Source organism: Bos taurus, chromosome 21 (genome assembly GCF_002263795.3).
Source record: "Bos taurus isolate L1 Dominette 01449 registration number 42190680 breed Hereford chromosome 21, ARS-UCD2.0, whole genome shotgun sequence".
Lineage (NCBI taxonomy): Eukaryota > Metazoa > Chordata > Mammalia > Artiodactyla > Bovidae > Bos > Bos taurus.
In genome coordinates, this window is record NC_037348.1 from 33,731,680 (window position 1) to 33,759,115 (window position 27,436).

The 27,436-nt window shown below is 47.7% G+C and overlaps 1 protein-coding gene across 1 annotated transcript; it reads left to right on the forward strand.

Annotated features, from left to right (window-relative positions):
* The first annotated feature begins 19,456 nt into the window (after positions 1-19,456).
* On the forward strand, positions 19,457-27,148 carry RPP25 (ribonuclease P and MRP subunit p25). The gene is made up of 2 exons (XM_005222015.5): positions 19,457-24,111; positions 26,899-27,148. Exon 1 carries the CDS (start codon positions 21,484-21,486, stop codon positions 22,114-22,116), a length of 633 nt encoding a protein of 210 aa, XP_005222072.1. The 5' UTR covers positions 19,457-21,483; the 3' UTR covers positions 22,117-24,111; positions 26,899-27,148.
* Positions 27,149-27,436: the final 288 nt, after the last annotated feature.

A 27,436-nucleotide genomic window follows, 5' to 3' on the forward strand; every position in this document is an offset into this window, starting at 1 on the left:
TGTACAGCAAAGGAAACCATAAACAAAAAGGAAAAACAACCTATAGAATAGGAGAAAATATTTGCAACAAAGTGGCTGACAAGGGACTAATTTCCAAAACATGCAAAGAGCTCATAAGGCTCAACAACAATGAAAACAAATAACCCAATCAAAAAATGGGCAGAAGACTTACACAGACATTTCTTCAAAGATGTACAGATGGTCAATAGGCAAATGAAAAGATGCTCAACATCATTAATTATTAGAGAAATGCAAATAAAAACTACAATGAGATACCACTTCACACTGATCAGAATGACCATCATTAAGAAGTCTACAATGGCACTGAAACATGTATAATATCATATATGAAACGAATCACCAGTCAAGGTTCAATGCATGATACAGGATGCTTGGGGCTGGTGCACTGGGATGACCCAGAGGGATGGTACGGGGAGGGGGGTTCAGGATGGGGAACATGTGTACACCCGTGGCGGATTCATGTTGATGTATGGCAAAACCAATACAATATTGTAAAGTAATTAGCCTCCAATTAAAATAAATAAATTTATATTAAAAGCATTAAAAATTTAAAAAAAGAAGTCTACAAATAACAAATGCTAGAGAAGGTGTGGAGAAAAGAGAATCCTCCCACACTCTTGGTAGGAATGTAAGTTGGTGCAGCCATTATGGAAAACAGTATGGAGGTTCCTCAAAAAAGTAAAAATAGAGTTGCCATATGATCCAGCAATCCCACTCCTGGGGACATATCCAGAATAAACTGTAATTCAAAGAGATGCACGCTCTCCTGTGTTCATAGCAGCACTATTCACGATAGCCAAAACATGAAAACCACCTAAAATGTCCATTGACAGATGAATGGATAAAGAAGATGTGGTGCATATACATAATGGAGTACTGCTCCTGCTGCCAAGTCGCCTCAGTCGTGTCCGACTCTGTGCGACCCGAGAAACGGCAGCCCACCAGGCTCTCCCGTCCCTGGGATTCTCCAGGCAAGAACACCGGAGTGGGTTGCCATTTCCTTCTCCAATGCATGAAAGTGAAAAGTGAAAGTGAAGTTGCTCAGTCGTGTCTGACTTTTCGCGACCCCATGGACTGCAGCCTACCAGGCTCCTCCGTCCATGGGATTTTTTAGGCAAGAGTATTGGAGTGGGGTGCCACAATACTACTCAGCCATAAAAAGGAACAAAAGAATACTATTTGCAGCAACATGGATAGACCTAGAGATTATCATACTAAGTGAAGTAAGTCAGAAAGAGAAAGACAGAGACTTCCCTGGTGGTCCAGTGGTTAAAACTCCATGCTTTCACTGCAGGGGGAATGGGCTCCATCCCTGGTCAGGGAACAAAGATCCCACATACCGCAGGGCACAGCCAAATAGAGAAAAGGAAAAGAAAGACAAATGTCATGTGATATCACTTCTATGTGGAATCCAAAATATGACGCTAATGAACTTATCTGTGAAACGGAAACAGATTCAACGAACAAAGAAACAGACATGTGGTTGCCAAGGGGGTGAATGAGGGATGGATTAGGAATTCGAATGAGCAGCTGCAAACCAGTATATATAGAATGGATAAATAACAAGGTCCTACTGTACAGTACAGGGAACTATATTTAATAGCCTACAACAAGCCATTTGAAAAAGAATATGAAAAAGAATGTGTAGGGAGTTCCCCTGTTGCCTAGTGGCTAGGATTCTAGGCTTTCACTGCCATGGTCCAGGTTCAATCTTTGATCAGGTAACTGAGATCCGACAAACCTCGTGGCAAGGCCAGAAAAAAAAAAAGAAAGTATATGTGTATAAGTAAGTGTTAGTTGTTCAGCCATGTCTGATTTTTTGCAACCCTGTGGATTATAGCCACCAGGATCCTCTGCCCATGGAATTCTCCAGCAAAGTATACTGGATTAGGTAGCCATTCCCATCTTCAGGGGATCTTCCCAACCCAGGGATCAAACCCAGGTTTTCTGCATTGCAGGTGGATTCTTTACCACCTGAGCCAACAGGGAAGCCCCATATATGTATAACTGAGTCACTTGATTGTACAGCAGAAATTAACACAATATTGTAAATCAACTATACTTCAATTTGGAAAAAAAAAATAAAAAGATTCAGGGTAGAAATCTCTGCAAATCTCTTGGCCATTTCCTCAGACTTTTGCAATGTCTCCCCAGCCTCAGCCATCATGGTTGCATTGCAGACATCTGAAAGGTAGAAGGGCACGGAGCAAAGGGCACGCCAGCCGAGTCTGCACGCCCATTTAATGAGCTTTCCAGAAAGCCCTACCCAACAATTTCCATTTATCTCTCTTTGTCCTAAACTGTCACATAATTACTCCTATGTGGCACAGAAGTGACCGTGTGACACATTTTAGTTTTTTAACTGGTCACCTTGTATCTTCCAGTAAAACCAAGGTTGTATTAGTAAGGAAGACTGGGAGAACGGATACTAAGGAGGGTTCCAGCACTGTCTGCCACACTAGAGAGTGGCCTGCTACCAACTAGGCACCTTCAGGGGGCCATGCGCTTCATTCTGTGTGCTGAGGCAATGGGGTTTGGCTCATTCGCTGACTCATTGCCATGGAGGTGGTGATGAGCACATTTATTGGGCTATTTTTATTTCACTAGAATGCCAGCTCCACTGAGCCAGGACAGTTCTTGTGTTGTTCATTGCCATATACCCAGCACCCACTTCAGTGTCTGTCACATAGCAGAAACTCCAAACATATTTGGAATTAATGAATGATCAATAATAGTGTTGCTTTCTTTCCTAGGTCTCTTCTCAATAAACTCCTATCAGCTGATATCCTCGAAAGTGGAACCTGCAAAAGCCCATTGGGGATGTGTATGCTAAGTCGCTAAGTGCTAAGTGGCATCCGACTCTTTGCATCCCTATGGACTGTAGCCTGCCAGTAGCCAATCTCAGTCCATGGGGATTCTCCAGGCAAGAATACTCGAGTGGGTTGCCATGCCCTCCTCCACTACTGGGGATAATTCCTCCCAATAGTGCCCACTCTATTTAGTCCCAGCGGTTAACCTCTACTCTTTCAGGGGGAAAAGTTAACTAAGATGCCCCTCTATCCTTTTCTCATTCCTGCTTGTTCCCAGAGGAAGAGATGCTGCTATAGGCTGAATATTGGGGCCCCTTCAAACTGATATGTTGAATCCTAACCCATGATGTGATATAATTAGGAGGTGAGGTTTGGGGGAAGAAACCAGGGATTAGTGATCTTATGAAAGTGAAAGTGAAGTCGCTCAGTAGTGTCCGACTCTGCAACCCGTGGACCGTAGCCCTTGTAGATCTTATGAAAGAGACCCCCAAAGAGCTCCCTAGCCCCTTCCACCATTGTAAGGGTACAATAAACGTCTGCATCCCAGAAGAAGACCCCCCCACACACCCAACTGTGTGTGACCTTGGACCTCCAGCTTCCAGAAAAATGAGAAATAAATTTTTGTTGTTTATAAGCTGCTGAGTCTGTGGTATTTTGTTATACGAAACTAAGGGACTGTCTCCCCATCCTCTCCAGGCTAAGGCCAACTCCCCGTCCCCAACTTTACTCTGATTTCCACCCTTTTTATCGCCTCAGGGATTTTTTTTTTCCCACTGTACACAGCTTTCAGGATCTTTTCCCCAACCAAGAATCGAACTGGTGCCCCCTGCAGTAGAAGCTTGGAGTCGTAAACCACTGGACCACCAGGGAAGTCCCTCCTCAGAGATTTTAATCCATCAATAGTCCTCTTTCTTCAGTGCTTTCAACTCCTTTCTTGTATTTATCCTTCAAACATCTCCCTAAAGAAAAAGCAAAACTGTTATTCCTCTGTCTATAGTCCACTTAAACTATTGTTTAACTCATATCCCTGGGTGATTTCAGCCACTCCCAAGGCAGTAAATAATCTCCTGCATGTTGAAGATTCCTTGATCAAACAGTCGACATTGATTCCTTGATCAATCTTGAAGATTACAAGACAACCAAGGCCTCTTGGCTGTCAACCGAAGAAGCCAACTCTGGCTAATGTAAGCAGAAGAGGTATTCATTGGAAAGGTATCAGATAAGTCATAAGACAAGCTCCTTTCTCCGACTCAAGACCCATCAACTATAACAGTGGTCATTACCCAGCCTCCCGTGGGCATTTTCAATGAGTGTGATTATTAGAGGATGTGACTGCCAGATCCTTGACAATTTGTGTCTGATTTATTCATCTGTCTCTTGTGAGCTAGTCTGTTATCAAGTCAGCCTTCCTTTCATGAATTGATCATTTTATGGCTGCTCATTATATAATAAGACATATATTATTACTTTCCTTGCTTGGTTTTTAATTTTAGAAACGGAAGCTAATTTGAATCAGTATTTTACTCTTTGATTTCAAAGATCTGGCTGCTTTATTCTTTTGTTATATAGGTAAATGACTATGAAAACAAAAATATTTTATGTGTATTTCTCCAAACAAATTAAACCTTTTGGACCAATAATAAACAGTCAATATCATACATGACTATCCCTAGAATACTTTTGGAGAAGGAAATGGCAACTCACTCCAGTATTCGTGCCTGGAGAATCCCATGGACAGAGGAGCCTGGCAGGCTACAGTCTATGGGGTCGCAAGAGTTGGACACTGCTAAGCACACAGCACACAGAATACTTTTGGTCATTCCTGAACTCAGACCCTGTTGCCCTGGCCTTGTTCAGACTCCGTGGGTGCATGGGTCACTGTGATGTTCAACTCTTTTGCATACATTAACTTTTGCCTGAATCCAAACCCCTTGCCTCCTCCCAACCCTCCTGTCTCTGTAGAACTGCTGCTGATGGGCTCCACAATCTCTAGTTCTGCAATACGGAAAACAATTTAGCTTCTCTGCTTCCTACCCTCTTGAATATTTTAGTCTCAGAACCACTTTACGTTCTTAAAAATTATTAATCTCATAGAACTTTGAAAATGTCTATCATTTACCAATATTTACTGTTATAACTTTGGGGAAGGCAGTGGCACCCCACTCCAGTACTCTTGCCTGGAAAATCCCATTGATGGAAGAGCCTGGTAGGCTGCAGTCCATGGGGTTGCTGAGGGTCGGACACGACTGAGCGACTTCACTTTCACTTTTCACTTTCATGCATTGGAGAAGGAAATGGCAACCCACTCCAGTGTTCTTGCCTGGAGAATCCCAGGGATGGGGGAGCCTGGTGGGCTGCCGTCTGTGGGGTCGCACAGAGTCGGACACGACTGAAGTGACTTAGCAGCAGCAGCACTGTTATAACTTAAACATTTAAAAATACTTATGTGTTCATCCATTCAACATAATGAAAATAAATTGCATGTTAACATAAAAAACACAATTTTATTTAAGTTAATTATATTTTCCAAAGACACATTAAAAAAGTAGTGAGAAGGGTGGCATTGTGTTATTACTTGTTTTGTTTTGGCTTAAACAACAGATTTATTTCTCACAGTTCTGGAGACTGGAAAGTCTGAGATCAGGGTGCCAGCACAGTCACGTTCTGGTGAGGACCCACTTCCTAGATTGTAGACAGCTGCTTTCTCACTGTGTCCCCACTCAGTGAAGAGCAGAGGGCATTGTCTGGCAATTCTGCAGACGTCTTTCGTGTCTGGCTAAATAGAAGGCAGCTGGAGTCCCATGTCTGCTTCTGCATTTAATTGCAGCAATATCACGCCATTCAATCTTTGGAAAATTCCACTGTATATTCATGAGAGAATAAGAATGAAAAAGGCAAATAATGTCTCAGTAGTGAGATGGCTGGATGGCATCACTGACTCTATGGACCTGAGTCTGAGTGAACTCCGGGAGTTGGTGATGGACAGGGAGGCCTGGCATGCTGCAATTCATGTTGTCATAAAGAGAATCGGACACGACTGAGCAACTGAACTGAACTGAGTGTTAAAAACATGTTTCACTTCACAGATCCTCCCTGCCGCCGGCAATCTCCCACCAAGATCCAAGGACCTCCAAAGATGCCTGGCTCACAGTTTAGGAACCACTGTTTTAGACCACATCCTGGGAGTGAGCTGCTGCTTTTTTCATGTCCAAAGAACCCTATCACTCTACAAATACTGACCACCATCTGAATATCAAACACTGTTCTGGGTACTAGAGATGCAGACGAGAATAAAACAATGTCCCTGTCCTCTCAGAGCCTGCATTCTAGTGGGAGGAGACAGGTAATAGACAATTATAAAAATATAATTATGTTATGCAATCAGTTCAGTTCAGTCGCTCAGTCATGTCCGACTCTTTGCAACCCCATGAATCGCAGCACGCCAGGCCTCCCTGTCCATCACCAACTCCCGGAGTTCACTCAGACTCACATCCATTGAGTCAGTGATGCCATCCAGCCATCTCATCCTCTGTCCTCCCCTTCTCCTCCTGCTCCTAATCCCTTCCAGCATCAGAGTCTTTTCCAATGAGTCAACTCTTTGCATGAGGTGACCAAAGTACTGGAGTTTCAGCTTTAGCATCATTCCTTCCAAAGAAATCCCAGGGCTGATCTCCTTCAGAATGGACTGGTTGGATCTCCTTGCAGTCCAAGGGACTCTCAAGAGTCTTCTCCAACACCACAGTTCAAAAGCATCAATTCTTCGGGGCTCAGCTTTCTTCACAGTCCAACTCTCACATCCATACATGACCACTGGAAAAACCATAGCCTTGACTAGATGAACCTTTGTTGGCAAAGTAATGTCTCTGCTTTTGAATATGCTATGTAGGTTGGTCATAACTTGCCTTCCAAGGAGTAAGTGTCTTTTAATTTCATGGCTGCAATCACCATCTGCAGTGATTTTGGAGCCCCAAAAAATAAAGTCTGACACTGTTTCCACTATTTCCCCATCTATTTCCCATGAAGTGGTGGGACCGGATGCCATGATCTTCGTTTTCTGAATGTTGAGCTTTAACCCAACTTTTTCACTCTCCACTTTCACCTTCATCAAGAGGCTTTTGAGTTCCTCTTCACTTTCTGCCATAAGGGTGGTGTCATCTGCATATATGAGGTTATTGATATTTCTTCCGGCAATCTTGATTCCAGCTTGTGTTTCTTCCAGCCCAGCGTTTCTCATGATGTACTCTGCATATAAGTTAAATAAACAGGGTGACAATATACAGCCTTGACATACTCTTTTCCCAATTTGGAACCAGTCTGTTGTTCCATGTCCAGTTCTAACTGTTGCTTCCTGACCTGAAAACAAATTTCTCAAGCGACAGATCAGGTGGTCTCATATTCCCATCTCTTTCAGAATTTTCCACAGTTTATTGTGATCCACACAGTCAAAGGCTTTGGCATAGTCAATAAAGCAGAAATAGATGTTTTTCTGGAACTCTCTTGCTTTTTCCATGATCCAGCAGATGTTGGCAATTTGATCTCTGGTTCCTCTGCCTTTTCTAAAACCAGCTTGAACATCAGGAAGTTCACGGTTCACATATTGCTGAAGCCTGGCTTGGAGAATTTTAAGCATTACCTTACTAGCGTGTGAGATGAGTGCAATCGTGCAGTAGTTTGAGCATTCTTTGGCATTGCCTTTCTTTGGGATTGGAATGAAAACAGACCTTTTCCAGTCCTGTGGCCACTGCTGAGTTTTCCAAATTTGCTGGCATATTGCGTGGAGACCTGGAACAGCTCAACTGGAATTCCATCACCTCCACTAGCTTTGTTCGTAGTGATGCTTTCTAAGGCCCACTTGACCTCACATTCCAGGATGTCTGGCTCTAGGTCAGTGATCACACCATCATGATTATCTGACTTAAGCATGATTAAGTCGCTTCAGTCATGTCCAACTCTGTGACACCATGGACTGTAGTCCACCAGGCTCCTCTGTTCATTGGATTCTCCAGGCCAGAATACTGAAGTGGGTCGCCATGCCCTCCTTCAGGCGCTCTTCCCCACCCAGGGATCGAACCCATGCCTCTTACATCTCCTGCATTGGCAGACAGGTTCTTTACCACTAGCGCCACCTGGGAACCCCCAACCTAATCAAAACAGGCCTGATTAAAACCCAACAGTGATTTCTTAGGCTAAAGCTGATGCACCCACTAGGGTATTAAAAGAAATCTCATCAATCATTTGGTCTTCTTCCCTCCAGGTTATAAATGGGCAGCTTTGGGATTCAGGCTCATGGATGGAAGTAGTCCTAAAGGAGGTTAATAAGAAAGAAGTAATAATAGACATGGGCAGTGCCTAAGCTTCTGACTTCTTTTCCTCCAATGAAAAAAGGTCTCAGGAACACCAGAAAAAGCCCAAGAGTCTCCTTCTCTTGCTACACTCCTTGCTGGGAGCAGCAAGTATAAAAAGACCCATGGTCATGAAGGATTTCCAGGTGAATTTCTTAAAAGTTTCAAGTAGAAGTTACATCTGTGGGCCACTATGGCCTGCAGATATGTGTGTGTGAAATTAATTTTTATTGGAGTATAGTTAACTTACAATGCTGTGTTGGTTTCTGCTGTAAAGTGAATCAGTTATATGGACACATACAGGTATGTGTGTTTTAATGACATGAGTTAGTTGCTGTGGTAGACTGTCCAGAGAGATAGCTCCCATGCCTGTATACACGTTAGACCTTCCACCAGTTTCTTTCCTGCACCTTGAATCTGGGCTAGATATGCATCTTGGTTTGACCAGTAGAATTCAAAAGAAGTAATAATGTGTAATTTCTGGGCCTAGACCCTAAGAGTCTTTGAAGACCCCATTTTCACCTTTTTAGGATCAAGCCACTCTAAAAATAAGCTTAGGGTAGAGACAATGTGGAGAGAGACTCAGCCAGCATCACCACCCATTCCAGCCATTCCATCTGAGGCACCAGACATGCGAGCAAAAGCATCCAGCCCCGCTGAATGCCTTCGAGTGAGTGACCCCAGCTGACACCATATGGAGCAGAACTGCCCAGCTGCACCCAGCCAAAACACAGAAGCAAGAGAAACAATAAATAACTGCTATTTTTAACCACTAAACTTCAAGGTGATTTGTTAGCAAGCAACTATTAACTGTTAATTCCAGTTGAGCTATTTCAAATCCTAAAAGATGATACTGTGAAAGTGCTCCACTCAATATGCCAGCAAATTTGGAAAACTCAGCAGTGGCCACAGGACTGGAAAAGGTCAGTTTTCATTCCAATCCCAAAGAAAGGCAATGACAAAGAATGCTCAAACTACCACACAGTTGCACTCATCTCACACGCTAGCAAAGTAGTGCTCAAAATTCTCAAAGCCAGGTTTCAACAGTATGTGAACCGAGAACTTCCAGATGTTCAAGCTGGATTTAGAAAAGGCAGAGGAACCAAAGATCAAATTGCCAACATCTGACGGATCATAGAGAAAGCAAGAGAGTTCCAGAAAAACATCTACTTCTGCTTCATTGACTACACCAAAGCCTTTGACTGTGTGGATCACAACAAACTGTGGAAAATTCTTCAAGAGATGGGAATACCAGACCACCTTACCTGCCTCCGAGAAATCTGTACGCAGATCAAGAAGCAACAGTTAGAACCAGGCATGTAACAACGGACTGGTTCCAAATTGGGAAAGGAGTATGTCAAGGCTGTGTATTGTCACCTGGCTTATTTAACTTATATGCAGAGTACATCATGAGAAATGCCAGGCTGGATGAAGCACAAGCTGGAATCAAGATTGCGGGGAGAAATATCAATAACCTCAGAAATGCAGATGACACCACCCTTATGCCAGAAAGTGAAGAAGAACCTTTTGATGAAATTGAAAGAGGAGAGTGAAAAAGTTGCCTTAAAACTCAACATTCAGAAAATTAAAGATGGCATCCGGTCCCATTACTTCATGGCAAATAGATGGGGAAACAATGGAAACAGTGACAGACATTATTTTCTTGGGCTTCAAAATCACCGCAGATGGTGACTGCAGCCATGAAATTAAAAGACACTTGCTCCTTGAAAGAAAAGCTATGACCAACCTAGACAGAGACATCACTTTGCCAACAAAGGTCCGTCTAGTCAAGGCTATGGTTTTTCCAGCAGTCATGTATGGATGTGAGAGTTGGACTATAAAGAAAGCTGAGCACCAAAGAATTGACGCTTTTGAACTGTGGTGTTGGAGAAGACTCTTGAGAGTCCCTTGGTCTGCAAGGAGATCCAACCAGTCCTTCCTAAAGGAAATCAGTCCTGAATATTCATTGGAAGGACTGATGCTGAAGCTGAAACTCCAATACTTTGGCCACCTGATGTGAAGAACTGACTCATTGGAAAACAGCCTGATGCTGGGAAAAACTGAAGGCAGAAGGAGAAGGGACAACAGAGGATGAGATGGTTGGATGGCATCACTGACTTGATGGACACGAGTTTGAGCAAGCTCCAGGAGTTGGTGATAGACAGGGAAGCCTGGCATGCTGCCTGCAGTCCATGGGGTCACAAAGAGTCTGACAGGACTGAGCAACTGAAGTGAGCTGTTAACTGAAACATTTGGCAACATTTAAAAACCTAAACTGGCCTTCCCTGGTGGTCTAGTGGTTAAGACTCTGCACCTCCAAAACAGGAGACACACATTCAATCCCTGGTCAGGGAACTAAGAGACCACATGCCACATGGCACAGCCAGAGAATTTTTAAAAATTGAAAATAAATAAATATATATTATCATACAGAAATATGAAATTTGGGGCCTGTTTTTGGAAAACACTGGACCTGTGTTGCTCACTTGAACTTTAGGGCAGAATCTGAAAGGGTTGCCCATATTTCAGAGTGAAGATCTGTGTGTACAACAGGACAACTGCTTCAGGGAGGAGAGGAGCTCTGCCTGTTACCATGGCTTCCCTGGAGGCAGAAATGATGGGAGCTAGTGACACCCAATCACAACTATTATCTTTCCCCAGGCAGGTACACTGGTCAGGTCATTAATAAGCAAGTATGCAACCCACTCCAGTGTTCTTGCCTGGAGAATCCCAGGGACGGGAGAGCCTGGTGGGCTGCCATCTATGGGGTCACACACAGTCGGACACGACTGAAGCCACTTAGCAGCAGTAGCAGCAGCATGCGTGATTTCTGAGCAGAGAGACAGTTCTCCCAGGAATTCAGCAAACAAAATATACTCTTAACCCTTGTTGAATTATATAAAATTTATCTTCTGGGACAGTATGCACAGGGCGCCCTGTGATTTACTTCAGAACAATAGAGGGCAAGCACACTTGGCTAATTGCATCTTTTGCTCAAGGGAAAGGAAGACAATTAATTACCTGGTGGTGACAGGAGACCCTTATGTCATAAACAGGACATAAACAGGATTTGACCAAGCAGTTTCTTGCACTGGGATGAACCCCAATTCACCCAGCCTGATTTGCGGCTCTGTTCTGGACCAGTAGGCTGGGGGTGGGGGGGACAGGGGCATTATATGAAAAAGCTATTTCTACTCTCTCCACCAAGGGGAGGTGGGAAAGGAACAATTGCCAGGAAGAGAGTCCAGGGAAGAAGAAACTATTTTCTGGCTTCTCCCCAGTGTTCCAATCCTAGGGGCCTCTACAGCAACAAAATTACACTGTTTATTATAAGCCTGACTCTGACAGGATGTGATGGAGGAAGGGATCTATGTATGCAACATTCAGAGAAGCTGATACAGCCACTCCTCATTGAAATGAAGCAGAAAATGTTCAATCACACACAAGCAAAACAAAACCACTGGCTCTGCATTCCCGCTTGTCAACAAACAGCTGGGGCCCAGCAGCTCTGGCTGCCCCATGAGGGCTGATCCTGCCCTTCCTCTCTCTCTCTCTCTCTCTTTTTTTTTTCTCTCTCTCTTTTTTTTTTTTATAAACCCCACCCTCCAGGTTTGCCTACAAGCCTCAATGCTCAGTAGCTGAGTTTCTAGGCAAGAGAGTTAGCCTATATCTGCAAAGTGAGAGATGATGATTCCATGGAAGTACTTGGGGAGATAAGATGAGACAATTCCAAGAAGTCCTATTACCATCCTCATAGATTCCATTTTATAATAGAGGAAACTGAGGCACAAAGAGATTCCCATAGCTTGACCAAGGGCACAGCTCACAAGTCTCAGAGCTGAGACTCAAACCCAGGCAGTTGGGCTCCAGAGTCCATGCTCTTAACCACTCCACTAGCTGCGCCTGGCTATTAGATAGAAAAGCATTTTGTAAGCTATAGAGAAACTCAGCGCATCCCTGAAGTATAGTTAAAATTCTGGGAAAGCATAAACCAAGCACCCTAGCTGTGCCCCAGGTCTGAGTGGGAGGAGGAAGACTGGCCCCGGTGCCCGAACCCTCACCCCCATCCCAGGCAAGCACCTGACATAGCAGAATTCTACCCTGGAGTTTCAGAACCTTCACTGTGGTACTTGAGGAGGCCTAGAGCTGATGGCTTTCCATCCTGCTTCCTCTTCCTCCTATAGATGGTCTAGTGCCATGATTAAGAAGAGACTCTGGGGGCTTTCCTGGTGGCTCAGTAGGAAAGAAACCACCTGCCAATGCAGGAGACACAGGTTTGATCCCTGATCCAGGAAGATCCCGCATGCTGTGGAGCATCTAAGACCACGTGTCACAACTATTGAGTCTGTGCTCTGGAGCCTGGGAACTGCAACTACTTAAGACTACATGCCCTAGAGCCTGTGCTCTGAAACAAGAGATGCCACCGTGATGAGAAGCCCTCACACTGCATCTAGAGAGGAGTCCTCACTCGCCACAACTAGAGAAAAGCCCATGCTGCAGTGAAGACCGAGCACAACCAAAATTAATCAATTAAATAATTAAAAAAAGAAAAAACAGACTCTGGAGCCAGACTGACTATCGATCTGGCTCTACCTCACTTATGAAATGGGTAGTGGCTTCACTGTTGATACATGTGTCTGGCACCTAGTAAGTGGCTAAGTAAACATTAGCTATAATTGATAACTATTTCCAAGCCTTATCAGCTCTATACCTTCCTCCTATGCCAAGGTTCTCAAATATCCTGACTCTTATTTTTTTTAATCAATCCCCACTTTGAAATTAGGAGTATAACCTTATTTTCAGAAGGCAAAACTGATCTAAAGGTGGAAGCAATAATGGGGGTGGGGGGAGCGGTTTCAGGCATCCCAGCAGGGTCTTGGGAAGACGTTTGGGGACAAGAACTCCTGGGAACCTAACTTTGCCCAGGTAGGTGCCTTTTACTATACAGAATCTGGAACAAAGATGGAGGACCGACTTAGTGGTGGCACCCACTCCTGGAGAGAGAAAGAAGAAACTCCAGTGGTTTTAACAATTCTAAGTCCCACATATCCCCTTTCGCCTCTCCCTTCCAGGACTTAGGTGACTTGGCCTGTTGGCTAGAAAAGCAATTGAATTGCATGCAAGGTTAATGGCTCTTGTCTCCAAGGGAATCCCTCACTGGATCGGCAAGGCAAACTCTTTATTCCCTATCCATGGGATCAGAGCCAACACAGCAGGAGTGGGCTGCAGGCGGACACTTTGCAGTGTTGGGACTCCTGGGTCCTATCCTGGTTGGCCCAAGGGAAAAAGCAATGATGAAGGTGAAACATGGTAAGGAGGCTGGACTAGGGTGGAAAGAGAGACAGGGAGCTAGAATCAGACCACTGCCCCAGGCCCCAGGACGCAGTCTAAGGGAAGGGCACCTGGCCTGGGTAGGGACTCTGATATAGCAGAGCTCTCTCCCAGACTACATTCACCTCCAGGCATCATTGCCTAGCAGTGTTAAATTTACAAAGAGCTCTGACAGCCATAATCTTACAGAGCCTCCAGGAGAGCCCTGTAAAGTGGTGACTGCTCTTATACCCATGACCAAAGACTTGAAAACAGCCTTAGAAAAGTTGCCCCTCTTACATCCATTTCAGTTCAGTTCAGTTGCTCAGTCATGTCTGACTCTTTGCAACCCCATGGACTGCAGCACGGCAGACCTCCCTGTCCATCACCAACTCCTGGAGCTTGCTCAAACTCATGTCCATCAAGTCATGATGCCATCTAACCATCTCATCCTCTGTTGTCCCCATCTCCTTCTGCCTTCAATCTTTCCCAGCATCAGAGTCTTTTCCAATGAGTCAGTTCTTCACATCAGGTGGCCAAAGTATTAGAGTTTCAGCTTCAGCATCAGTCCCTCCAATGAATAATTCAGGACTGATTTCCTTTAGGAAGGTCTGGTTGGATCTCCTTGCAGACCAAGGGACTCTCAAGAGTCTTCTCCAACACCACAGTTCAAAAGCATCAATTCTTTGGTGCTCAGCTTTCTTTATAGTCCAACTCTCACATCCACACATGACTACTGGAAAAACCATAGCCTTGACTAGATGGACCTTTGTTGGCAAAGTAATGTCTCTGCTTTTTAATATACTGTCTAGGTTGGTCACCTTTTCTTTCAAGGAGCAAGTGTCTTTTAATTTCATGGCTGCAGTCACCATCTGCAGTGATTTTGTAGCCCAAGAAAATAAAAAAAATATTTACAGATAGTCTGTTTCCCCATCTATTTCCCATGAAGTGATGGGACCAGTTGAGCTATTTCAAATCCTGGAAGATGATGCTGTGAAAGTGCTGCACTCAATATGCCAGCAAATGTGGAAAACTCAGCAGTGGCCACAGGACTGGAAAAGGTCAGTTTTCATTCCAATCCCAAAGAAAGGCAATGACAAAGAATGCTCAAACTACCTCACAGTTGCACTCATCTCACACGCTAGTAAAGTAGTGCTCAAAATTCTCCAAGCCAGGCTTCAGTAATACGTGAACCGTGAACTTCCTGATGTTCAAGCTGGTTTTAGAAAAGGCAGAGGAACCAGAGATCAAATTGCCAACATCTGCTGGATCATGGAAAAAGCAAGAGAGTTCCAGAAAAACATCTATTTCTGCTTTATTGACTATGCCAAAGCATTTGACTGTGTGGATCACAATAAACTGTGGAAAATTCTTCAAGAGATGGGAATACCAGACCACCTGACCTGCCTCTTGAGAAACCTATATGCAGGCCAGGAAGCAACAGAACTGGACATGGAAAAACAGACTGGTTCCAAATAGGAAAAGGAGTATGTCAAGACTGTATATTGTCACCCTGCTTATTTAACTTATATGCAGAGTATATCATGAGAAACGCTGGGCACAAGCTGGAATCAAGATTGCCGGGAGAAATATCAATAACCTCAGATATGCAGATGACACACCCTTATGGCAGAAAGTGAAGAGGAACTGAAAAGCCTCTTGATGAAAGTGAAAGTGGAGAGTGAAAAAGTTGGCTTAAAGCTCAACATTCAGAAAAAGAAGATCAGGACATCTGGTCCCATCACTTCATGGAAAATAGATGGGGAAACAGTGTCAGACTTTATTTTGGGGGGCTCCAAAATCACTGCAGATGGTGATTGCAGCCATGAAATTAAAAGACGCTTACTCCTTGGAAGGAAAGTTATGACCAACCTAGATAGCGTATTAAAAAGCAGAGATATTACTTTGCCAACAAAGGTCCGTCTAGTCAAGGCTATGGTTTTTCCCGTGGTCATGTATGGATGTGAGAGTTGGACTGTGAAGAAAGCTGAGCGCCAAAGAATTTATGGTTTTGAACTGTGGTGTTGGAGAAGACTCTTGAGAGTCCCTTGGACTGCAAGGAGATCCATCCAGTCCATTCTGAAGGAGATCAGCCCTGGGATTTCTTTGGAAGGAATGATGCTAAAGCTGAAACTCCAGTACTTTGGCCACCTCATGTGAAGAGTTGACTCATTGGAAAAGACTCTGATGCTGGGAGGGATTGGGGGCAGGAGGAGAAGGGGATGACAGAGGATGAGATGGCTGGATGGCATCATCGACTCGATGGACATGAGTTTAGGTGAACTCTGGGAGCTGGTAATGGACAGGGAGGCCTGACGTGCTGAAGTTCATGGGGTTGCGGAGAGTTGAACATGACTGAGTGACTAAACTGAACTGAACTGAACTGATGGGACCAGATGCCATGATCTTAGTTTTCTGAATGTTGAGTTTTAAGGCAACTTTTTCACTCTCCTCTTTCAATTTCTTTTTTTTTTCCTCGCCCCATCAGGCCCGCCTCCCGGCGAGGCCCCGCCCACCAGACCCTCCTCCCACGGGGCCCCGCCCCGTCAGTCCTCTTTCAATTTCATCAAGAGGTTCTTCTTAGCTTTCTGCCATAAGGGTGGTGTCATCTGAGGTTATTGATATTTCTCCTGGCACTCTTGATTCCAGCTTGTGCTTCATCCAGCCTGGCATTTCTCATGATGTACTCTGCATATAAGTTAAATAAGCTGGGTGACAATATACAGCCTTGACATACTCCTTTCCCAATTTGGAACCAGTCTGTTGTTACATGTGTGGTTCTAACTGTTGCTTCTTGACCTGCATACAGATTTCTCGGAGGCAGGTAAGGTGGTCTGGTATTCCCATCTCTTGAAGAATTTTCCACAGTTTGTTGTGATCCACACAGTCAAAGGCTTTGGTGTAGTCAATGAAGCAGAAGTAGATGTTTTTCTGGAACTCTCTTGCTTTCTCTATGATCCGTCAGATGTTGGCAATTTGATCTTTGGTTCCTCTGCCTTTTCTAAATCCAGCTTGAACATCTGGAAGTTCTCGGTTCACATACTGTTGAAACCTGGCTTTGAGAATTTTGACACTACTTTGCTAGCGTGTGAGATGAGTGCAACTGTGCGGTAGTTTGAGCATTCTTTGTCATTGCCTTTCTTTGGGATTGGAATGAAAACTGACCTTTTCCAGTCCTGTGGCCACTGCTGAGTTTTCCAAATTTGCTGGCATATTGAGTGGAGCACTTTCACAGTATCATCTTTTAGGATGATGCATCAACTTAACAACAAACAAATAAATCCAGCTCTTCTGATCCAAAGTCTTTCAACCTATGTCTTCAATATATTGAGTCCTGTTCTCTTGCATTTGCCTCCCAAACACACCCCTTCTGCTATGGTTTTGAAATGCCTATGCATTCTTTGATACTACTCACTTCAAGAAATTGAACCACCCCTATAAGCTGCTCTTGGATTTCTAACCCTAAGAAACTGGGTAAGATAATGAATGTTTTCAAGTTACTGAGTTTTGGGGTGATTTTTTATGCAGCAATAGATAACCAGCACCTCTTCCCCATTGTAGGAATTGCCTTTCTTCCCCACACCAACTCACACCTTTACTGGAGAGCTCAAATCATTGGGAAGTTTCCTTTTCTCTTATACTCAGGTGAAGTTGGCTCAAACTGTAAAGAATCTGCCTGCAATGCAGGAGACGTGGGTTTGATCCCTGGGTGGGAAAATCCTCTGGAGAAGGCAATGGCTACCCACTCCAGTATTCTTGCCTGGAGAATCCCATGGACACAGAAATGTGGCAGACTACAGTCCATGGGGTCACAAAGAGTTAGACAAGACTGAGGGACTAATGCTCACAGCACACAGATGAGATAGAACACCTGTGTTGAAATACCTGTGGTTGCTGCTTTCTAGCTGGTATTAAATATATTGGGCTGGTTACTTAATCTCTCTGTGCCTCAGTTTCCACATCTGTCAAACAATGATAAAAAGGAAGATTTTAAAGATTAAATCAGGGAATAGATGTGAGAGTGCCTGGCCCAGTACTGGGCACTTGGTGGGTGCCTGATAAATGTGACCTCCCTCTGGCTCTGGCTTTCTAGTTCCTGTCTCCCAATCCCCTGCCTGAACACACTGGGACTAGGACCAGGGATTTTAGGGGCCCCACATCCTCTTTCTGCCACTGGAGACAGAGGAGGAAGAGATCTGCCCTGAACAAGGGTTTTCTTCCTCCCACTATTGGGTAAGAAGTAACTTGTCCATGAGAGGCAGATGTACTGCTACAAAGGTCCCCTTGCAGATGAGGGACTGGAGCTGCACTGGCAAGGCTTAGGCTCCAGCCTGGTCACCCCTCCAACTCCTTGGAAGGTGAAAAGAATCTACTTTGCCACTCACTAATCCTCTACATATAAGGAAAAACGCTATTTCCAAGGCTTTGCCCATTTCTTTCCCTTTCTTCCTCCCCTCTCCCTTTATAAATTTTTAATTTTTATTTTAATCACAAATAATATGTGAAAAATAACATCAGCCAACATTTCCTGAGAACTTACCAGCCAAGGTTCTAAGACTGTTAGGTGTCTCACAACTGCTTTATGAGGCAGGTTCCTGTATTTACCCCATTTTACAGCTGAGAAAACCAAGGCACAGGGGCTAATGGCCCAAGGTCACACAGAGGCAAAAAGAAGCTAATGAAGCTCAGACTTCAAGGTCAGGACTTCATTACACAGTCTGTTCCAAACCTCCAGGCTTAAACTTTGTATTCTGAAGGCACAAATTGAGGCTTCAGAGAGTGTGTACTAGAAAACAGCACACACTACAAAAAAATAAAAATAATTTTTAAATGCATTTATATCTATAAACATGCACACACTTAAAAAAAAAACTTGTGGTCCTATTGTGAGGTTTTTTTGACAGAAAGTCTTGACTCTCTTTCCACGTTTCTGTCGTGGAGTGTGCGCCACAGATGCTCAACTTAGGCACCTTCCCAAGAGTTGAGCCCTCTACTCTCCTCCCAGCTGCGTCTGCCGGGTCCCCCTGTCCCCCTCCCCCGTTCCTCCCTGCCTCCCCCGGCGTGTCCTTCCTGGGCCTCGCTTCTCACCCCGTTTCCTCTCTCACAGCGCGTCTCTCCTCTGCTATCCTTGCTCCTTCTCCTTCGTCTCTCTTGCTAACTGTCTAATGCATTTCTGCCTCTCCCTGCCCCACCCCAGCGCTTGGCCATCCAGCGCACAGGCCCCTCTCCCGCCCTCGGTTGCCCTCTGCCAACCTCGCTACCCTCATTCACAGTGCCCCGCCCCGCTTTAAATCTTTCCGCTCCCCTCCCCGTCCTCGTTCCCCGCTAAGCCCTGCCACTCCGCGGCCCGGCAGGAGCTCACAGCCGGCGGGCTGCGACGCGCGCTGACAGGGTAATGAATGGCTTCAGCGGTAATTAGCGACCCGGCGGCTAATCATGATGTACATTTACATTTTAAGTGCTGCAGAGGGAGCTGGAGAAGAGGAGGAGAGAGACGGGAGGGGACGCGGGCCTTTTCCGCAGCCTCCCTTCACTGACTGGGGAGCGAAGTGAACCGAGTCTTCTCCAGCTGGCGGCAGCGGAGGGGGATGGCGGTGCGAGGCTTTCCAGGGCCAACCCGGGCGAATGCAGAACTGCCTCATCCTCAACAGACGTGAACTCGGAGCTCCCAGGCCCCTTCCTCCAAACTGCAGACCCCTGATTAATCCCCTCCAAGTGAACGTTCAGCCTAGGCTTACATACCCCCGTGGATGGAGAGCTCTCTTCTTCCGTAACCAACCGGTTCGGACTTAGATTTCAGCGGTTTGGGGACTTTTTCTTAGGAGAAGGCAATGGCACCCCACTCCAATACTCTCGCCTGGAAAATCCCATGGACGGAGGAGCCTGGTGGGCTGCAGTCCATGGGGTCGCTAAGAGTTGGACACGACTGAGCGACTTCCCTTTCACTTTTCCTTTCATGCATTGGAGAAGGCAACGGCAAGCCTGGAGGGACGGGGGAGCCTGGTGGGCTGCCGTCTACGGGGTCGCACAGAGTCGGACACGACTGAAGCGACTTAGCAGCAGCAGCAGCAACGAAACTGATGCCCGTTAAGGCCCACAACTGCCCCAGTTTTAAAGAACCTGAGTACCCCTGAGCCTCGTCAAGGGCTGCAAACTCTTTTGCCTTCACCAGACTGCTGCCCTTCGACTCCTACGGCTGTTCCTCGGGGCGGGGGTGGGGCCGCGGGAGCTGGGACTGGCCAGAAACACAGGTTCCGAGCCGACAGCGTCCTCTAGAGCCTCTCTCCCCAGCGTGCGAGCAGGAGATCCGAGAAGAGGATGGTCATTCATGTACTGGGGCTCAAAAGTCCACCTGCTCTCCAGTCACTCCCAAAGGGCCGTATTGGAGTCAGTCCTGGGTCCCAAATAGCAGGGCCGAGCGCTAGGAGATACGAGATACTGAGAAGGCGAAAGTAGCCTGGAGGAGAGGAGAGGGACCCCAGCAGCCCCGTCTCGAGACTGAGCACCAGCTTGCCCGGGCACTGGGGTGACCCCAGCACTTCAACGGCTTCCTGTCCGCCGCAGCTATCAGGGCTCCACCCCGCCACGCCCCGTCGTAGTCAGCCCTACCCGGATCAGGTCTGGCCCGCCTTCAGTTCTTTGTGAGCGCGAGGGGTGGAAGGATGAAGGACGAGGCCCTAGGGCAATTCTAGGAAGAATACAGCTCCTTCACAAACCCCTCTCTCATCAGCAATCCTTTAAAGCCCAATCTCGTCTCTCCCTTCACTGTTCATCTCTCCTGGAAAGAGATCCCGGGCCACTCCCTCGGTCTTGCGGAGTTCCCGGGGAAGGGCACCCAGTAACACCATAAGGTCCCAGAGATCCGTTTCCCAGCTACCTCCCTTCTCCCTCAAAACCTGCTTTTACCCAGTCTCTTTTCTGAAAAAGGACCCCACTGTGTCCCAGGGGGCCCGATTGACTAACAGCAAATTCCACCTGAGAAGAAGGGGGATCCACGCGAGCTGAGGACAATGTCTGGCTTACTGTAGGGCATGCAGCTCTAATACTTGACTTTCAGGCATGGACGGAGGGAGCTTAACTCCTCTTGAGAGGCGGGTCTCATCGTTCTCGTCCCATTCATTCCAGGGGACAGCCTGGCCCAGAGCCTCAGTTCGCACACCCCAGCGGGTGTGCGGGGGTGTCTGGGAACCTTCAGCTCCGGTCAGGCGCGGCGAGGCTGAGACCTCAGTTCTCAGGCTGCCCTGCGAGGACCATGCCGAGACATAGTCGTCGAGGGCAGGCGCGGAGCGGAGACGGAGCCAGCGCCTACTACACTCAGCTGACAGCGCGCAGGCTGTCATTCAGGCGAGAAGAGAGGCTCGGGAGCGAAGGGACGGGGTCGGGGTGGGGGTGTCGTTCCTCTAGGAGTGGGAGAAAGAGGTCCCAGTCCCCAGAAGGCCGCTTTGAAATCTCTCATTGGGAGCGGGCAAGGGGTGGGTGGACTTCAGCTAAACCGCGAAAGGGCTCGGGGACCCGGCTTGAAGCGGCGTTTGCCCAGCAAACGCAGTTTTTATTTAGGTTGTAGGTTTATGAAGGTAGGCTCAGGTAGGGCTGATGGTGATTACAGGGAAACTTCAGCTGGCAGGTCACCCCTGGCACTGCCATGGCACCCCGCGGTGCGCGCACCTCCCAAACCCGGGTATCCGAGGACCACAGTGGATGCAGGCGAAAGGCTGGGGAGGCTGGGGCGGCTGGGGCGCGAGCCGGCAGGGCTGGGTAAGGGGCGGGGCCCGGCGGCAGGGGCGGGGTTCCCAGGCTCTGAGGCGGGGCACAGCTAAAGGCGCGTAGCACAGGGCGCCGAGATCGCCGAGTAGAGCAGCGCCCAGTGGAGAGAAGAGGAAGGCTAGGATCGCACCGTCCCAATCCGCCAGCCAGCGTCCACGCCGCTCCCGCACCCTTACCCCTGCCGGCCCTTGCCGGACGCGACCCACCGACATGCATCCCCGGGGCTGAGGCGGCCAATGGCGAAGCCCACGTCCCCGCAACGACGGCGCATGGAGAACTTCCGTAAGGTGCGCTCCGAGGAGGCGCCGGTGGGGAGCGGGGATGAGGAGGGCGGCCCGGGCTCAGGCCCCTTCGCCGACCTGGCGCCGGGCGCCGTGCATATGCGGGTCAAGGAGGGCAGCAAGATCCGGAACCTGCTGGCCTTCGCCACTGCCAGCATGGCGCAGCCAGCCACGCGCGCCATCGTCTTCAGCGGCTGCGGTCGAGCCACCACCAAAACCGTCACGTGTGCCGAGATCCTTAAGCGCCGCCTGGCGGGTCTGCATCAGGTCACGCGGCTGCGCTACCAGAGCGTGCGCGAGCTGTGGCAGAGCCTCCCTCCGGAGCCCACGCCGGGGCAGAAGCCTGGCGAGCCAGCCGCCAGTCTCAGTGTACTTAAGAACGTGCCCAGCCTCGCCATCCTACTTTCCAAGGATGCCCTGGATCCGCGCCAACCCGGCTACCAGCCGCCGAACCCCCATCCCGGCCCCTCGTCCCAGCCAACTGCTCCGACGTCCAAGAGGAGTCTAGGGGAACCTGCTGCTGGAGAGAGCTCCGCGAAGAGGTCACAACCCGAGCCAGGTGCTGCTGAAGAGGAACAGACCGCCTGAGAACTCCGGCCTCTGGGCCACCTGGACGGGCTGGATCCTACCCCCGAGCTTCGACCTTGAGACGCATCTCTAGCCTTTCATGCCTTGGTACTCTGGAACCTACAATATGGCAGTATAGACCCCAAGGCGACAAGAGGGGAACCCCAGGGAAGCTTCGTCGTGGGGTTGCTCCTCCACCTGTGTTGCCTGACGACACCTTCAGCTTTTCTGAACCATACGGGGACCTTCTTCAGGGAGGGAATGGTGGGCAATGGGACTCTTGAGCCTTTAACCCCAAGGGTTAAAGGTTCCTGTAGGATTCTTGAAGTGGGGTAGGAAGGTGGAAGCTGAGGAAAGCTCTTGGAATCACCCCACCATTGTCAGCAGAGGGCAAAGGGGGTTGGAAGCCACTGCTTGAGGGCGGGCGATTTTGAGTGGCAAGGGGTAAGGGGCTATTCTGCCCCTCACCCCAGGACAGTTTCTAGTTTTCCTTTCCCTGCTTTTAAGGAGCATCCTGAGATCATGGTGGCAGGGACGTCTCCATAGGCTCTTTTAACATCCCACTTTCCCCATGCTGGCCCAGAGGGAGAGACCCAGGACAGAACTCTCCATGCCACCTCCCCTGAGCCCCACAGCTGGAGTCTTGCTTCCAATAACACAAACACAAAAATGGTTCTGTCCCTGGGTTTTTTCCTAACCACTTGCCTGTGTAGAGACTGCTCTGGTCTGCCCCCTTGTGTCTCAGTCCCCTCCAGCCTGGAATCCTTAGCTTTTGGAGTCTTAAGGGTCAGGCACAGAAACTGGACAGCTTTGAAATGGTGCCGGGAGCACCTTACCCAGTGGCTGGTTCCTCCCTCTTTCTCAGCCCTTCCTGGCTAGCTCCAGTAGCTTCAGGGCTTGTGGCCAGAAGGGGACCTTTGTCACCTTATGTGTTACCACTAAGGGAAAGGGAGCAGCATACTGCTTTTCTGGAAGGGGGAGGAAAGTGAGCATCAGTGAACTATCCTGGGGTCACTGCCAAGGGTGGTAGACCCAACTGGGCTCCCTAAGCCTGCAGCCTCCTGCCAATAAACAGCCCTACCAGACGGCTGGCACAGAGCCCCCCAGACCCATGGATAGAATCTACCCTTCACTGCTCTCTCTCTCTCTCTCTCTCTCTCTCTCTCTCTCTCTGAGAAAGGACAGCACACCCTTGGGAGAGGGGGAGGAGAGACTGAGCACAAATCCACTGCTGGAAATTACTATTCAGCAGAGAAGCTGGGACTTGGGCTGTGAATCACTGCAGGCTCCCTGATAAGCTGCTGCCTCTGGCCCTGCACAGCTGTCTGTTGAGAGATAACAGCCTTATAAGCCTTTCTGCCCAACTCCAAGTCAGGTGGGAGGGTGGAAGGAGTGCTGTGTACTGGAAGCACTCTAGCAAATATGAGGGGGAGGGGCATATAGCTCCAAGATCATAGAAGCAGACCCTGTCCCCTTGCAACTTAACAGCATCCATGGAAAGGAAGAGATGGGGAAATATGTAAGTCACTTTGTAGGCAAAAAGCTGAAATAAATCCTTCTGCTGGTAACAAGAGGTAGGTTTCTGCAGTTGATAGAAGGGGCTCTTCAGGGAGTTCACCCTCACCCCCCAGCTCTGCTTGTGCTTTGGATAGGTGGGCCCTGTCAAAGAGACTGGCACGGGCTGCTCTCCCTAATGTCTTGTTCTTGATGAGTCCCTGGAGAGAGCCAAGGGATTGGGGTGTGTGAGTCTGACTCTCTCAGGAGCAGCCCAGGAAGTGTGGAGAGAATGTAAACTGTCCTAACAACAAGGTTGCCCTGGGCTGGCACTGGGCGTCCGCATCTGAATTTAAATGATACAACGCAGAAGAGGTCCTGCATGGTAGAGTCTTAGGAGAGACTGCTCTTGGTTCTGGAAGAGGGTCAACTTTCCAAGATCACTAGCGTCTAAAGTCCTGATTGCTGGGTCACCAGGACAATGCAAGCAGAGACTTTCTCATTGAAGATGTCTTGGGTCAGGTGAGTCACCTTCCAGCCTAGAAACTCACCCTGTGGTGTGGAGAGGAGAGGGGCATGTTGTTTCCCCACCTTCAGAGTGTTACCCTGCTCACATGGTGGACTGCGTTTCTGCCTCCCATGCTAGAAAGTGGGTTATAAAACTGGCTGTCTTTTTTGCACCTTTACTCCATCCCAGCAGCTTCAGTTCCCAGGATTTTGATATGTGCTCACGAGTGGCAATGGAACCCAGCATCTATGAATGAGCTCCCCACCCCTGCTTTACTAGATCCTCTGGCCCTGCTGACCCAAGAGGTGACAGATACCCCTATCCACCCCCAACTCCAAGGCTGAGGTGGGAACCTGAGAAGTACTGGAATAAAGCAGGGGGTGGCCACGGGAGCACCTCAGAGACAGCTCACTTCAAGAACTGACTCGTGGCAGAATGGGAGGGAGTGGGGAGTGCCCTGCCCCACTGTGAGACACCATCTTTCCAGTAGGACCTCTATCCAAGAGCTTTCTGGGCCCTCCTTTGGGGACACTTCCAGCTAGGGGTGGCAGTGAAGACTCACACCCCCAAACTATCTGGTCACACAATCAGAATCCACTTGGGAGCATAAATATATATAATCTAAGGCCAGAGCATGTGGTTAGATGGGCAGTGGGCCACCAGCTGGACCGTGAGGGACTTCATTGTTGTGCCAGGTCCCAATCTAAGCACAGGGTAGGGGGGGGAGTCGGGGGGAGAATCACAGTGTAATCAGACACAGTTTCTGCTGCAGGATATCCCAGTCTAGGGGAGAGGGAAAAGAAAGTCATGGCACAATGCAGTAATAGTAGGAGAAGGGAGTTCTGAGAAGAGGCACTTAATTCACTCAGAGGTACTGATGGAGCTGGCTCAGCAGTGACCAGACAGAGTTAGACAGCTGGACAGGACTAGACAAGGAATTCCAGGCAGAGAGGTGATGCTGCATCTGGTGTTGAGGCAGCTACAAGTGTCTGAACAAAGCTCGGCCAAAGCAGGTGGGACTGGAATACCAGGTGGGAGCTGGGAGCCAGGTCACAAGGAGCCTCCCTGAAGAAAGGGAGGGAGGCAATGGTCTTTTTTCTTTTCATTATATTCCATTGGTTTTTTTTTGGTATTGGTCTTTTTTCTTTTCGTTATATTCCATTGTTATTTTTAAAAATATTTATTTACTTCTTATTATTCTTAATATTTACTTATTAAATATTTGGCTTCTGAGGTGGCACTAGTGGTAAAGAACATGCCTGCCAATGCAGGAGGCATAAGAGACTCTGGTTTGGTCCCTGGGTTGGGACGATCCCCTGGAGGAGGGCACATCAACCCACTCCAGTATTCTTGCCTGGAGAATCCCATAGACAGAGGAACCTGATGGGGTACAGTCCATGGGGTTGCAGAGTCAGACACGACTGAATCGACTTAGCACAGCACAAAGCATTTACTTATTTAGGCTGCACTGGGTCTTAGTTGCAGGACTTGAGCGAGATCTTTAGTTGTGGTGTTTAGGATCTAGTTCCCTGACCAGGGCTGGAGCTTGGGGCCCCTGATTGGGAGTGGAAGTCTTAGCCACTGGACCACCAAGGAAGTCTCACCTTAGTCTGATTGATGTTTGAGAAGGATGCTTCTGGCACCAGTGTAGGTGGAAGGTGAATTGGAAGGGGCCTGACTGCATTTGCTATACTGCAGGGAGGTAGGAGACGGAGCTCTGGTAGTGGGACCAGAGATGGAGTCAGATTTGAGAGCTACCCAGGCTAGGTAGGATTTCATTGCCATTACAGCCAGCATAGAGGAGGGTTGCTCTTTGTGGCTTAACCCTAGCTTGGCCAGAACTTAGCCTGCCTTCCTGGCATCACAGGATGGACCAAACAATAGATGGATTTTGGTAGGGAAGAGGGGTGAGTTAGAGGGGTCCGCAGCTTCAAATTGGTAAAAGCTTTAAAGCTCTTGTCCACTGGCCATGAATCTCCTAGAACATGTTCACTGCACAGTTAAAGGAAGTCCTGGGTGAGACACACTCCCGCCTGGCCAGTGCATCTCCCCGACTGGCTCCCTTCATCTCCCAGCCCCCACTCGATTTGTTCTACAGTTTGGGTCACTGCTATGCCCATATTGGCCACTAGGGACGCTCTAGTCCCCTCTTTCACTGAGATGAAATACCTACAGGTTTCCCAGGGAAAAGGGTAATTGAAGAAAGGGAAGGACGAAATACAGTCACAGGAAGGTCTCCTTGGTGACATTGGGTTTCTTCCTGTCGGAGCTTACCTTAGTTTGTAGTTGTGCCCTCATTAGTGTGAACCTCTGGTTGTCAGTTACCCCAGTAAACCAGAAGCCGTGATTAAATGGATCCTGCCTGCCTTGCTCCCTACCTAGCTCTTGGAATGCAGGAATCCCACAGAGAGCTGTTGATTGAGTGAATAAGGACTGGGTGAATGAGATTTCTGAACTGTTCTGACACCACATCAAAGCCCTTAACTGTCCATCCCCAGAAAGTGGCCAAAGTCCCCCATCCCCACCATATGGACCTTTGGGTTCTATCTTCTTTTTGAAAAAGCTAAGGGTCACCATGTTTAGGCCTAACTGGAGGATTCTGGTGTTGTTTTTGACTCCTGTTGATTATCATAGACGTTGTGAGTTGAATTGTGTCCCTCCAAAAGGTATTTTGAAGCCTTAACCCCTGGTACCTGTAAACGTAACCTTATTTGGAAACAGGATCTTTGCAGGTGTAATTAATATGTAAGATGAGGTCATACTGAAATAGGAAGAGTCCTTAATCCAATATGTCCTTATAGGAAGAGGAGAAGATACAGACTGACACATAGAGAGAAGAACAGCATGTGAAGATGGAGGCAAAGACTGGAGTTATGCAGCTGCAAGCCAAGTAATGCCAAAGACTGCCAGTGAACAACAGAAGCTAAGAGAAAGGTATAGAATGTAGTCCTCCCTGGAGCCATCAGAGACAGCATGGTCCTGCAGACATCCTGATTTTGGATATCTAGCTTCCAGAACTGTGAGAAAATAAATTTCTGCTCTTTTAAATCATCCAGCCTGGGGTACTTTATGAAAGCAGCCATAAGAAACTAATACAATATTCTCACCACCTTCAGTGGGAATAGGGAAAAGGAATATGGGGTGTTTGCTAAGGTCTAGTCGTGCATGGTGAAAGGCTCTTTTCAGAGTTCTGCTAGCAAATGTGAACAGATCATATTGAACAGTGTCATATTGAATAGATGATAGGCTTTGCAGGAAATGAGGCTGATTCTGATTTAGAGCAAGTTATTCTTCTCTGAGCCTCAGCTCTCTCATCTGCAAAATGGGCCAGATTGCTGT

What these genes read in the sequence shown, in the direction of transcription:
- RPP25 (XM_005222015.5), top strand. Translation starts at nt 21,484, where the DNA reads ATGGCGAAGCCCACGTCCCCGCAACGACGGCGCATGGAGAACTTCCGT.